This window comes from Pteropus alecto, unplaced genomic scaffold (genome assembly GCF_000325575.1).
Source record: "Pteropus alecto unplaced genomic scaffold, ASM32557v1 scaffold67, whole genome shotgun sequence".
In the NCBI taxonomy this organism is placed as follows: Eukaryota; Metazoa; Chordata; class Mammalia; order Chiroptera; family Pteropodidae; genus Pteropus; species Pteropus alecto.
This window is the reverse complement of record NW_006441061.1, coordinates 6149374-6162579: the sequence shown is the minus strand read 5'-3', so window position 1 is coordinate 6162579 and position 13206 is coordinate 6149374. Positions and strand designations below refer to the sequence as shown.

At 43.1% G+C, this 13206-nt stretch overlaps 1 protein-coding gene across 4 annotated transcripts in view; it reads right to left on the bottom strand.

Moving 5' to 3' along the window:
• The window catches only part of NUP214 (nucleoporin 214), an 88160-nt gene that overhangs the window by 10116 nt on the left and 64838 nt on the right, over positions 1-13206 (bottom strand). For 3 of the 4 annotated variants that reach the window (XM_015594231.2, XM_006918065.3, XM_015594232.2), the window contains exon 31: positions 3849-4005. In XM_015594231.2, the coding sequence (XP_015449717.1) occupies positions 3849-4005 (157 nt within the window). The remainder of the gene's footprint in view (positions 1-3848; positions 4006-13206) is intronic. The other variant, XM_015594233.2, reaches the window with a different exon arrangement.

Genomic DNA, 13206 nt, shown 5'->3' with positions numbered 1-13206 from the left:
TCTGAAACCAAGTGGCACAAAATGATGTCTGCTTCTGTTTCTATAGGAAATAACGTGTTTCGCGGGTCTCTCCTAATGGCTCCAAAGTAACAGTCTCTCTAGTTCTTGAAAACATGGTAAATAAGAGAATATCTCAGTTGTTGGAACAGTATTGCATTGTAGAGGAGTTTTCACTCGCGAACACAAGCCACTAAGAAAACCGTCTGTGCAGAGCCACCTGATGACTTCTATTCTAAGGGGGGTGACAAGTACAGGTGAATCTGGCATCTGCTCTGGGCTTCCACCTGCTGGCACAAGGATCCTCTCTGGTCTTTTACTTGGCAAAAATAACATCATCAGCATCCAACACCTGGGTCTGACTCAATTTTAATGATGTTATAGCTGATATAAACTTAATGTAAGTATCATCGAGACTAGGTCCCATGTCATTCTGCAGGTCTAAAGTCACTAAACAAGAATTCAACATGTACTGAGAAAGATTCTCGACAAGCTCTTGTCTAGGACGCTTTTCAAGAGATTTTCTTACAAAATGGCTGTGAGGGAGCCCTGTGAGCCCCAAAGATTCTCATCAAATGGCTTCTTCACCCTCACATAAATGTCTTTTCAGGCCCCTGGACAGTAAAAACGTGCTGAGCATGGTTCTAACCAGTGTCCCCGGACAAGGAGGCCGTAGGTCCTCACAGGTACCGATTCGAGGCGGTGCCTGGTTTTAAACGGCCTCAGCGGTTAATAGCGTATCTTCGAGTCTCTGGGGAAGACAGAAAGCTTCACAGAGTGTGAGGCTCTGGAGACGGAGCATGCCAACTCTAAGCAACAGTGTTCACAGCTTGTCTTTCTCGGTGGTTGTGTAGTTCCCATTAGTGCTCAGGGCGGGAAGCCTGGGGTCTAACTGTCACAAAGGGAACTGCCGGTTGCTCAACTTGTGCTCAGATCTCTCTCTGCGAGGACACATGTGTGATGCCTGAGGAACAAGCACAAGGGCTGTCACATGAGGCGCACTGGGAGGAGTTACGTCACATCGTGAGGCGAGGAAAATCCCAGGAGCCCACGGGGTGGGCAGACTCTAGACACAAACTTGATTAAACCCTGGCTCCGCCACTTGATGGCTGCTACCTCCACAAGTCCATGTGCCTTCCCTGAATCCGTGTCCTTGCTGGTAAAATGGGGACGGCCACATGTAAGAGGACTGTTTTAGAGGAGTCAGACCACATACACTGAGCATCTGGCACACAGTAGGTGATCAATAAAGGTGAGTTCCCTTTTGTTTGCTATCTTAGCCAGGCACAGAATATGAGGCTGCAGGACTCCCGACTGGGAGAGATCCCTGGGGGGGGTCTGCGTGACCCTCAGGCCAACGTGCACAGAGGGAGAGACATTCATCCCTAAGGAAAGGCAGCTTCAGCTGGTGGAGGGGGGAGCAGTGTGAGCCCCAGGAGGGGTGTCGTCCGTGCATGAAGGACGACAAGCAGACACGCTGGCTAGAGCGAAGGCAGTCAGAAGAGTGTGTGGGGGCCGGCTGTGTGGGCCCTGAACTTCAGCCCCGGGACTTGGTTTGGACTGTACCACAGTCAGTGAGAAGCTGCCCCAGGGTACTGAGTAGAGACAGTGGCAAAATAAAAGCAGAGTTTTAAGACGGTTTGGTGTGGATTCCCAGACCACAGTGGAGGCGACCAGAGGCAGGAGCGGAGTCTGGGGTCTGCTGCGATAACCTGGGGGACGGTGGGGAACATACGCACAATGACAGAGAGAAGAGAAGCAGGGAGGACTGTTTGCGAGGCAAGAACAGAACCGGGAGAGCCAACCCATACCATCCAGCAAAGAACCCATCGAATGCTGCAGCCACCCGAGGAGCGAGAGGCCGCCTCTGGCGGTTCGCGGGGGCATCCTCAGTTCTCTCCCCAGATGACCTCTAGCTCCTTCCTCTCTATTGTTCCTTCTTCTCACCCTGTGCTTGGTCCTTCAGGCGATAGGGATTCCTGTTGCTTTCGCTAGCAAATCATACATTTAAGTTTTTAAGAATAAAAAAATGTTAAGTCTTTCCTGTACCCTTTCAAATCCACTTAAAGTTCCCTTAAGCATAAACATGAACTACTGAATTACGATAGCCAGCGTTTAGGAGATGAAGACCAGTGGGTGCGTGGTATCAAGAACAGATGTGTTTACTTTAAACCAGAATAATTAGAGAAGATAATGTGCCAGTGAACAACAGGCTGGGGAGCGGGGATGATATGCAGCGTTGTCCAGTTTCCCTGGCGTAAATCAGTGTTTCCTGATGCCACTGTACGTGCAGCTGGGGAGGGATGTGCACAGCGGGCTCCCGTGAGCCCGTGCACACCGGCTCCGGCCGGTGAGAGAAGGCAATCCTTTGACTGGTAAGAGACGTGGCATTAGGATGACTCGGCCAGGAGGAAGGGAATTTATATTAGGACGAAACACCTATGTTTTAACAAAATAGGCTAGTAACACAATCTCGCAGATGATAACCTACCTATGGGATAAACCCACATTTCTAACTAGCATGTTATTAAGTGCCTATTCTGTGCCAGACGCGGTGTTTGGCACATTATGTAAGATGTGGCTAATTCTAGATCTGCCACTTTCTGGCTTTGTGACTTAAAAAAAAAAACAAAAACACACACACATCATCTAACCATTTGGGGCTTGCTCCTTCCTGGAAAATGGAGGGTGTCATCTGAGGGTCATGTTTCCGCAGTGTGTGTGTGAGGCCCTGCGGTCCTGGGCTGACAGCTGGGGAAGAGATGGGGGAGCACCCAAGGGTGCGCTTCTGCCCGCTTCCCAGGAACCTATTTTTATCTGTTTTGCAAATCAGGATTCTGCTTCAGAGTTCATCTGCGAAACAGTTTTTGAAAACGACTAGACTCAATTTCTAAGATCCCTTCATTCTAGGATTCTAAACTTCTCCTGGCAGACTGAAAGCTGAAGAACAAACATTTCTGATTACATAATTTCACAAGTTAAGAGGTATGTGTCTCTTGATTATAATCTATTACCAGATGGGCAGTGACATCAAAATAACAGATCTGTGAATCCGGGAGACACAGGACAGTTTTGCTTTTAACTACATGAGCCTTAATATTAAGGAAATATCCGTCCTCTCTGTAGGACATGAGCCCTCAATGCGTTAAGACCCTGTAGGGCACGAGAGAACAGCGAAGTGTCTCGCACAGCACACTAAATGACAGAAGCGAAGACAAGGGTGACAGGTCCTCGACTTCCCGTCTCAGCCCCCATCAGCAACAGGATATATTTTTTAAAGATTTAAACAAATTTCCATTTCTAACCATGAAGAGAAAGAGCAACAAAGAATTTTAAGAATTAGCTGGGAAAGAAAGTGCCAACGGAAAAATACATCTTTATTTATAAATAAGACAAAAATGTTAAGATATGAGGAATAACGAAGGCTTCAATTTTGGGGTGACATTTCTCAGCAGTAGCTGAATTTTAAAGCAAATTCAAAGCGAGTACTTCACAAATGAAACCCGGATGCGCCTTCCCCAAGCAAACACAGCCTGCTCCGCTGCTCTCTCGTTTATGCCTGTCTGCCTGCATTCGTTTCAAGTCATTTCAATCCTAATTCATTTCAACCCTTTCCTGCAGCTCTGATGTCTTTTCATGATTATATAGGACATCTCATTAAAAAAACAAAAATAAAAAACAAAACCAAAACAGATCACAGTGCTTTGGGGTGGATATTTTAAATGGCCCTTCTAGACCCTTCCTTTACTTTCTGTACTTGTCACCAAAGCTCTGATAAGCCCACGAGGACGACCGTGGCATGAGGGAATGGGGGCGGGGACGGGTTGGGAAAACTCTTTTTCACAACTTACTCTGGGTGGTTGTGGATCCGAAGCCCCCGCTGGCTGAGCTGAATGGGTTTTTGTTGGCCGCATCCTGGCTGGGTTTCCCTCCGAGGCCGCTGAAGAACCCTCCCCCTCTGCCGGTGCTTCCAGACCCAAACACGCTTCCACTGGAAGACGGTGGCTGCTGAAAGACAAAGGGGGCCGGAAGCGAGATAGGATGAGAGGTCACGGTGACAGGGCAGGGCACATCCGCGGAAAGGAGGCGCGCGCAGCTGGGACGAGTGGAAAGAAAGAGAAGTCTGATGAGTTCTGGTAGGTGCTCCGGCCACCACGGCAGCCGCTGGACGCCGGACAGCGACTTCCTACCGACCCGGAGCACTCCGGCCAGCGCATGTCCACGGCTGTCTGCAAACCTGACTTATGCTACGTGGGGACTCTCCATGTCTCTCTGCCCTGCCTCCTGCAGTCTCTGTTGACGTGATGCCAGGGACGAGACAACCAACCCCTCAAGAGTTCCCCCAAATGAAAAAGTTGAAAAACATTTTAGGCTGTTAGGAAGCACTACTTATTCGGACTCGTCGAGTGTTTGGCTGAACTCATCGCCAACTGATGATCAGTTATTTACACCGTCTTTCCTCCCAATTTGTGCACTTTGATTTCATAATGACTTTCCCAGTGCCGCAGAAATAAGCTTAAATTAGCTCCACGGTCGAAATGATGACCGTAGCTGAATTCTGGCCAAGTCTGCAGATCTTATGCTCAGAGGACGTGGCTAACTTGGGGCGCGTGCTGACTCGAAGCTGTGTCAGGCACCACGCACTTTACTTCTGTTTGGAAACTGGCTCGTGAAGGAAGGCCAGTGCTAGATCTGAGGGACGGTTAACACCAGTGAAGTATGAGACACCCGTGGCTGACAACAGAATAAGATGAGCTTTTAGAACTGAGTCGCCGCGTCCAGGAGCCCTTCAGGGGCCCCCTTGGAAGGGGGGCAGAGTGGTGCAGCAGTTCCTCTCCCGTAAAACGGGGATAAGAAACTCCCCGCCTCGAAGCGCTGAGTGAATGAAACGAGCTACAAAGAGCAGTGCACACTAGATGCCACCTGAAATCACACGCTGCCAAAATGGCTTCTGTTTCGTATTTTAACAATGATAACAGACCAATGATTGAGCACTTTCTATGTGCTGGGCACTTTCCTAAGCACTTTAATAGGTAATTATTTAATCCCCACCAAAGTCAAACCTATAGTGCGTCCCCTCCTCTGCGGGGCACAGCCCCATCCTGATCTGAGCCTGCGACCCTGACTTTCTGGCAGGACTTTCTACACATAACTGATGCTCGGCTTCCACGACAACCTATATTCAACAGCGCGAGGATGATACTTTAAAACGGCAGTGAGGTCACTGCACTTCGGCTTAAAAACTCTCTACAAGTCCCTGCGTGATTTGGCCCCTGTCCATCTCTCGTCTTTATCTTTTATCTTCCCCCCATTTGGTACAGCCACGCTGGTCTTTGTACCTTGAACATGACAGGCTAATTTTTACCTGACGGCGATGAACTTAATGTACTTGCTTGCTTCTCTCACGTTTTCTTTTTTTTTCTTAAAACGGTAACAGTTTACTATAACCATTTAATGATGAGTAACAGCTTTTTAAAACTTAGAATCCGATCCAATCTTAAAAACATAGGCTTTGATAACTAGTAAACTGGCTTTGAAAGGAAGGAAACCATGACAACTAGTGCATGGATGCAGAAACATCTGATTTTTTAGCTGACTTCCACGCAATACACTGAAACACGGGAAACTGCCAACATTTCTGCCCTACGAAAAAAGCAGTCATTTCAGATGGTTCAACCAAATTTTTAAAATGTAATTTTTAAATGTAACTTAAATATAAAATGTAACTTAAAAATGATGGGTATCTGTAGAGATGAACAGAAGTGGACAGCATTTCGCTGACGTGGATGTGAATGGACAGTTACCAGATCCTCATAACTGGATTAGAGAGAGTCCCACTCATCTTAATCGCTACAAATAACAACTGTTTTTAAAACTTTAAATTAGTACCTCTCAAATGTGTACATTAAGTAGACGGAAGAGTATAATGAACCCTCTGTAGACCCATCTCTCAACTCAACAATTAACTCACAACCAGTTGAGTTTTCCCTACGCCTCCATTTACCGCCCCTCTTCCCTTACTAGTACGAAGCAAATCCCGGGCTTCTTATTTCTTCCACTGATTTTCCAACATAAATCTCTGAAACAGAAACTGTAACCATAATACTATTATCATGTCTAAAAATTAACAATTCCTTAATATCATTAAATAGGGAGTTGGTGTTCAAGATCCAGACTTATAATATTCCCCGTACCGCCAAAAAAAAAACAAAACCCCTCAGACCTGAATCTCATATTGAGCCTCCAGACCCCAGCACCGCTTCACAGGAAGCAAGAGAGGGCAGAAGGGCAAGTTATCTTAGAAGCTACGCCACAGAGATGCAGTTGGCAACCAGACCATGGGGGACTCTATCGGACAAATGATCCGCTCTGTTCAACAGGTGAATTATGAGAAAAAGAGAAAGCTCCATGGAAGGGTCATCTTTACAAAGAGACTTGAGAGACCTACCAACCAGTCTCAACGTGTGAACCTGACTTGATCCTAATTCAAAGAAACAATTACAAAAAGAGACTTTGTCAGATGGGTACCTACCACCTGATTATCTAACCCAAATCCTCCTCCCTGGTTGATCATCCTGTTTTACTCTCTTCTTAGTATTTAAAACGATCTGAAATTAAACTGTTTTAATAAGGAATGACTCCATCAAACAGAAGCTCTATGAACACAGACACTTCTGTCTGTCTCACTCATCACTGAATTCCTGTAAGAATAATTAATCTGGACAGTCCTGGCTCTAAGATTTTCTAGCTACGAATTGCCATTGTAACAATGTTAAATCTTCTGATCCATGAACATGTGGATGTGCTTCCATTTATTCAGGTCATCCCGAATATCTTTAAACGATGTTTTATAGTATTCAGAATGTGTTACACTTGTTAAATTTATTTCCAAGTATTTTATTCTTTTTGATGCTATTGCAAATGGAATTGGTCCCTTAATTTCCTTTTTAGGTGGTTTGGTGCAAATGAATGGAAATAGAATTAATTTTGATATATTGCTCTTGCATCCTGCAAACTTGCTGACCCCATTTATTAGTTCTAATAGTTTTTTCAGTGAATTCCTCAGGATTTCCACGATTGCGTTACCTGCAGGGATACAGTTTTACTCCTTCCTTTCCGATGCGAATGCCTTTTATTTCACTTTCTTGCCTAACAGACCTGGCTAGAACCGACATATGCTCTGAGATTCATCCACGTTGTCGCATGCATTAGTCATTCCTCCCTTCTTGTTGCTGTGCTGAAGTCCACTGTGTGAGCATGCCACCATCGACTACGATCTGAAGGCTGGACGTTTGGGTCATTTCCAGGTCTGGTCTGTCAAAAAGCTGCCACGAATGTTCTTATAGAAGTCTTTCTGTGGACATGTTTCTTCATTTCTTTGGGGTAAATACCTAGGACTGAAACTGCTAAACCATAAAGTCGCTGTATATTTAACTTATTAAGAAATTGCCAGTGGGTTTCCAAAGTGACCGAACCATTTTACACGCCCACCGGCAACGCACCGACACCTCGTTGCTCTAATTTTCACGTTTGGTTTTGTTACTTAACTTTTAAGGACTCTAGTGGGTATGAAGTAGTGTCACTGTGTCTTTAATTTTCATGTGCCTATTGGCCATTCGTATATCCCCTTTTGTAAAGTATCTGTCCAAGTATTTTGTTTATTAAAGAGTTGTCTTTTTGCTTTTGATTCAGAGTTCTTTTTATATTTCTGGACAGAAGCCCTTTGGCTTAATGTATATGTTACAAATATTTTCTCCCTGTCACTTTTATAACGAGTGTTTCGATGAGCATTCGTTTGTAACTTTCATAAAGTCCGGTTTTCCAATTTTCTTCTTTTATGGTTAGTGCTTTTTATGTTCTAAGAAATCTCTGACTATCTAATGGTTTCTACTGACATTTTGGGCTGGATGATTCTTTGTTTTGCAGGGCTACAGAATGTTTAGCTGCATCACTGGCCTCTACCAAGTAGATGCTGGTAGCGTCCCTCACTCATGAGGACCAAACATGTCTCCAAATATTGTGACCGTGAAATTCCTCTGGGGACAAAATCGATAACTTGAGAACCACTGGTCTACTCCTAGGTAGCAAAGATATTTTTGCTATGGCTGTCATATATTTGCTATCTTGTTAGAAACACACAATACATTGTTTCCTTGTATGTCGTCTTTTTCTTCAGTTGCTTAAAAATTTTTAACATTTGGTTTTCAGAAGCTTAAGTATGACAGGTCTAGGTGTGGCTTTCTCTTATTTGTTGTTTGAGATTCTCAGAGTTTCTTGAATTTGTGGATTCCTGTTTTTCAATGAATTTGGAAAAGACTGGCCATTGTTTCTTCGAATATTTTTTTCCTATCCCATTCTGTCTCCTCTTCTCGGGGACTCTGATCACAAATACATTGGACGGACTGATATTGTCGCACAGATCATTAATACTTTTTTCTTTTCAGTCTCTCTGAGCTTCATTTTAGATGTCTGTTGACATGTCTTCAAGTTCACTGTTCTGCAGTATTCGCTCTGCTGTGAAATGTCTAGTTTATTTCAGATACTAGATTTTTATTTTAGATACAGATCAACACTTTCTGTTGCTTTTGTAATTACCATTTCTCTGCTGAGATTCCTTATTCAACCATTCATATTCAACCATTAATTTTCCTGTAAATCTTTGAGGACGATAGTTATTTTAAAGTCTTTACAAGACAGTTCCAATATCTGGATTATCTGTGGATTGTTTTCTGCTGATTTCCAAAATATAATCGTGAGCTCCCCTTTTATTTTTGCTTCTTCATATGTTACATAATTATTTTTTTGGGGGGGATACTAAACTTTGTGTACTAAGAACAGTTGTGTGGTGACTGAAGAACACGAGTGTTTCTTCTAGAAAGTGAGAGCCCTCCCTTTCATCTCTATGTAAAGCCAGGAGGTAATTTAATTATTCAGATTTCACTAAGCGCTGAGTTGAATGGGAACTCACAGGTTTAAGAATGAACTCACCTCTGCTTAGCCCAGCAGTGTCTTTGCTTACAGCTTAGGTTGTTTGTCTTACGAGTGTTTAAGCCTGGAGCCAGGAGGCAGTGGGCTGCTGCATTACCTCTGGATTCGACAGTTCTAGGCAACAGGAGATTGCAGGGCTGTGCAAGTTCTTTCTGCTTTTCGGTCCTGCCATTACTTCCTTTCTCTTAGTAAAAGTGGGGGAGGGGTGGATCAGGAGGATTTTTATATCAAACAAATTACTGTTGTACGTGCAAGTCTTTCAGACCCCAATTTGTTTGTTTTGAAAAAAGTTTCATTGCGATAGAATTCATATATCACACAACTCACTAATTTCAAGTATAAGATTCAATGATTTTTGGTGTGTTACATTATTTTCAAAATTGTGGTAAAATGTATATAACACAGAACTTGCCATTTTAACCATTTTGAAGTATACAATTCAGCAGCATTAATTATATTGACAACATTGTGCAATTACTACCACCTATCTATTTCCAAAATTTTGTCATCACTGCGGCCAAACTTCTGTAACCATTAAGCAACAACTTCCCCATTCCCCCCTCCACCCCCACCCCTGCTAAGCTCCGATCAAATTTATGGCTCTGTAAGTTTATCTGTTTTTTTTTTTAAATAATTTTATTACTGTCATTTTAATTTTTTATTATAAAACATACATAACATGAAGCTTACCATTTTGAGAGTACAATTCACTGGCGTTAGATATATTCAGTGTTGCGCGACCACCACCACTGCCCACCCGTTTCTAGAACTTTTCATCATACCAAACAAAAATTTTATACTCTAACAATTCTCTATTCATGTAGTCATTTTTAAATGATTACTTTTGAATTAACCTATTCTAAATAGTTCATAGAAGTGGAATTCCACAATACTTGTCCTTTTGTGTGGCTTGTTTTAATTAGCATCACGTATTCAAGGTTCATCCACGAGTAGTATGAATGCGCACTTCCCTTTGAAGAATGAATAACATTCTATTGTTATGTATATACCTGTATATCTCATGTTTTGTTTAGCCAGTCATCTGTTGATGGACATTTGCATTGTGTCCACCTTTTGGCTATTGTGAATAATGCTGCAGTGCACACTGGCGAACAGGTGACCACTTTCGATGCCTCTGGGCATACACCTAGGAGCGGAATTGCTGGGTCATACGCTTCTGTTTAGCTTCAGGAGGAATCATCAGACTGTTTTCCATAGTGGCTGCACCATTTTACATTTGAACGAGAGATGCACGAGGCTTCCAATTTTTCTACATTCTTGTCGATATCTTTTTTTTTTTTTTAATTATAGCCATTCTAGTGGGTGTGAAGTGGTATATCTTATGGTTTCGATTTTCGTTTTCCTAATGTTTAATGCTATTGATAAACTTTTCATGTGTTTATTGGTCATTTATTTTGCTTGCTCCCATTGTTCTCAATAGCTTCTTCTCCAGCCAGTAAATTTCCTCAGTCTTCGGCAAGGCTGCTCTCCCACCTTTCCAAACCCAAACCCGACATTCACCCCAGAAGCTGCTGTACCATCGTGCTCACCCAATGGGCTGCCCTCCCTGGAAAGCAAGTCGACGACGCTTTCTGCCACTCTTTGACAGTCCCACTGTGACAGATTTTCCAAAGATGGTCACAGCAATATGTGTGGACTCGTATGCTCTTCTGGAGCAAGAGGTGTCTATCTCCATCCCCCTTGAACCTGGGTGGGACTTGGTGACTGCTTTGAATAAGAAAGGGGATGCAACACAAATTATGCTCTGTGACTCCTGAAAGGTCACAAAGGTCATGCAGCTTCTGCCTGGCTCCCTCTCTTTCTTGGAATAGTTCTCTTCGGAATCCAGCCACCGTGCTGTGAGGAAGATTCCAGCTGCACAGAGAAGTCACAAGTAGACGTTCTAGCCAAGAGCTCCAGCTAAGGTCTGAACCAACAGCCAAGCCAACCACCAGAGAGAGACAAACGAACAAATAAATATTACATATAAAAGTAAATGCTACTAGGTGTGGGGGTGATCTGCTACATGGCACTAGATAATTCCAATACCCATGAGTAAGTGATGTTTGCACTACCTGTTTTTTGTGTTGTAACAAGAATGGAGGTCTTCTACATCCTTAGGTTTTCTGAGGATACTCGTACTACCTGAAGTCATTCATCCTTCCCACGCCCATCATGTGCTAGCCGCAGGCCTAAGTATGAGGGATAGATGCTGAAGATAACTGATGAGGTAGGTCCCTGTCATCATAGAAAAAATACTGATTTGAATCTCTGGCCCCTCCAACTGCAAATATAATTTCTGTGAACAATAACGGGCGACAAAATGACCAGTATAGTTTATCATAGTAAGTTTTCTCTCTTATGCCTGTGAGTTGCCCATTTAGCTCTAATTTGTTCATTTTCACAGCTGGGTAAATTATACCACAGAATAACACAAGTCCATCTACCCACTGGAATGCTGATAATCGTTTGGGTTGTTTCTAGTTTTCAGTTATTGTAACGACGTCGCCACAAATGCTCTTGCATGCTGACGCGCATATGCGTGAGTTGCTCTGAAGGACGCACCCGGAAGTGGAACTGCTGGTCTTCACTCGATCACGTCAAACTATTTCCCAAAGTGGTTGTACCAACGTACACCCCCGACTAGGAGTGATGAGAGTCTCCGTGCTCTGCATAGTCACTGACATTCTGGTACTATTGCGCTTTTCTTTTAAATCCTGCTTTCACATAGGTGTACTCCTCTTGTGGTTTTAAGTTGTATTACTAATTAACTTGAATATATTTATTGGTCCTCTGAATAGCCTTTATTTTTTGTTATCTTATTTCTCCTTTTTGCAAAAATTGCGGTAGATACCTAAAACTTATCATTTTAAGCATTTAAGTGTACAATTCAGTGGCATTAGGTACATTCACATTGTCATGCAACCAACAATATCCTTTCTTATGAAGTCTTTGCCTATTTTCTTTCTACTGTATTTTTTAAGTCTACAAATTTTATGCGCAGAGAGCTCAATGAATTCTGACATCTGTAACGTTTAATGTTCAGGATACCAAACTCTGTTAGGACTTTAGAAGGCTCCTGTGCACCCCGGTTTCAATGCCCTAAGAGTAACCACTATTCTGATTTCTGTCCTGATAGCTGCGCTTGCCTGTAACTGACTCTTTAGGTGAACGCGGCCTGGCAGCACGCACTCGTGTCCGGCTCTTTCACTGAACACCGTGTCTGTGGGATTCATCCATTTGGTTTCGTAGAGAAGTAGCACGTTTTATTTCACTGCTTTGTGGTATCTCATTGTATAAATTATACCAATTACGTTATCCATTCTTCAGCATTTGGGTTGTCTCCTATTTTTATCTGTTCTGAATGTACTGCTATGAATATTCTAATCCGGATCTTCTGGTGAACAAAGGTACTCGTTTCTGTCGGTTTCGCAGCTAGAAGTAGATCTGCTGGGCCAGCAGGGATTTGTGCATCTGGTCCTGATGCTGCCAGACAGCTTTCTGACGCGGCTGTAGGAATTCACTCCACCCGCGATGTGTGAGCGTTTCTAGTTGCTGTACTTCTTCCCAGATCCTGGGTATTGTTGGTCCTTCCGATTTTAGCCATTTCGGTGGGGTTGTAGTTGTCTTTTCTCTTTTTGATTTGTACTGTTACTGTGTTCTGAATACAATTACTCTTTTGGTTATACAGGCTACAGTGATCCTATTTCATGGCTCTTCTTACCCCCAAATTAAGAGAGCTGTAATTGTAGTCAGGTCAGATTTTACTTCTGTTTGAAGAATATTCTTCAGGTCTGCTAGGCATCAATTCTCTCAGGACCTATCTGAAAAATGTCTTAATTTCCTTCTTTAAAGATATTTTTTGCTGGGTTTCAAAATTCTAGGTAGGTCTCTGGCTTTCACTGTCACTGCTAAGAAGTCAGCTGTCAGTCCGACCACTGCTGCTTTTAAAGTAACCCGTCTTTTTTACCCTCTCTGGGTGCTTTTAATATTTTATCTTTGTTCTTCTGCAGTTTCGCTATGATAGGTCTTGGAATCAATGTCCTTTTACACGTTCTGCTTGGCATCTCCTGGGCTTCTGAATCTGGCTGTTTCCTATCGGTTTTGGAAATTTGTCTTTTTCTCTTCTATTACCATATATTCTTTATCTCCTTTTGATACCATGCATGCTGGATTTTCTTTTAAGATTCTGCTTTTTTTTGTATCTTCCATCTTTTTTTG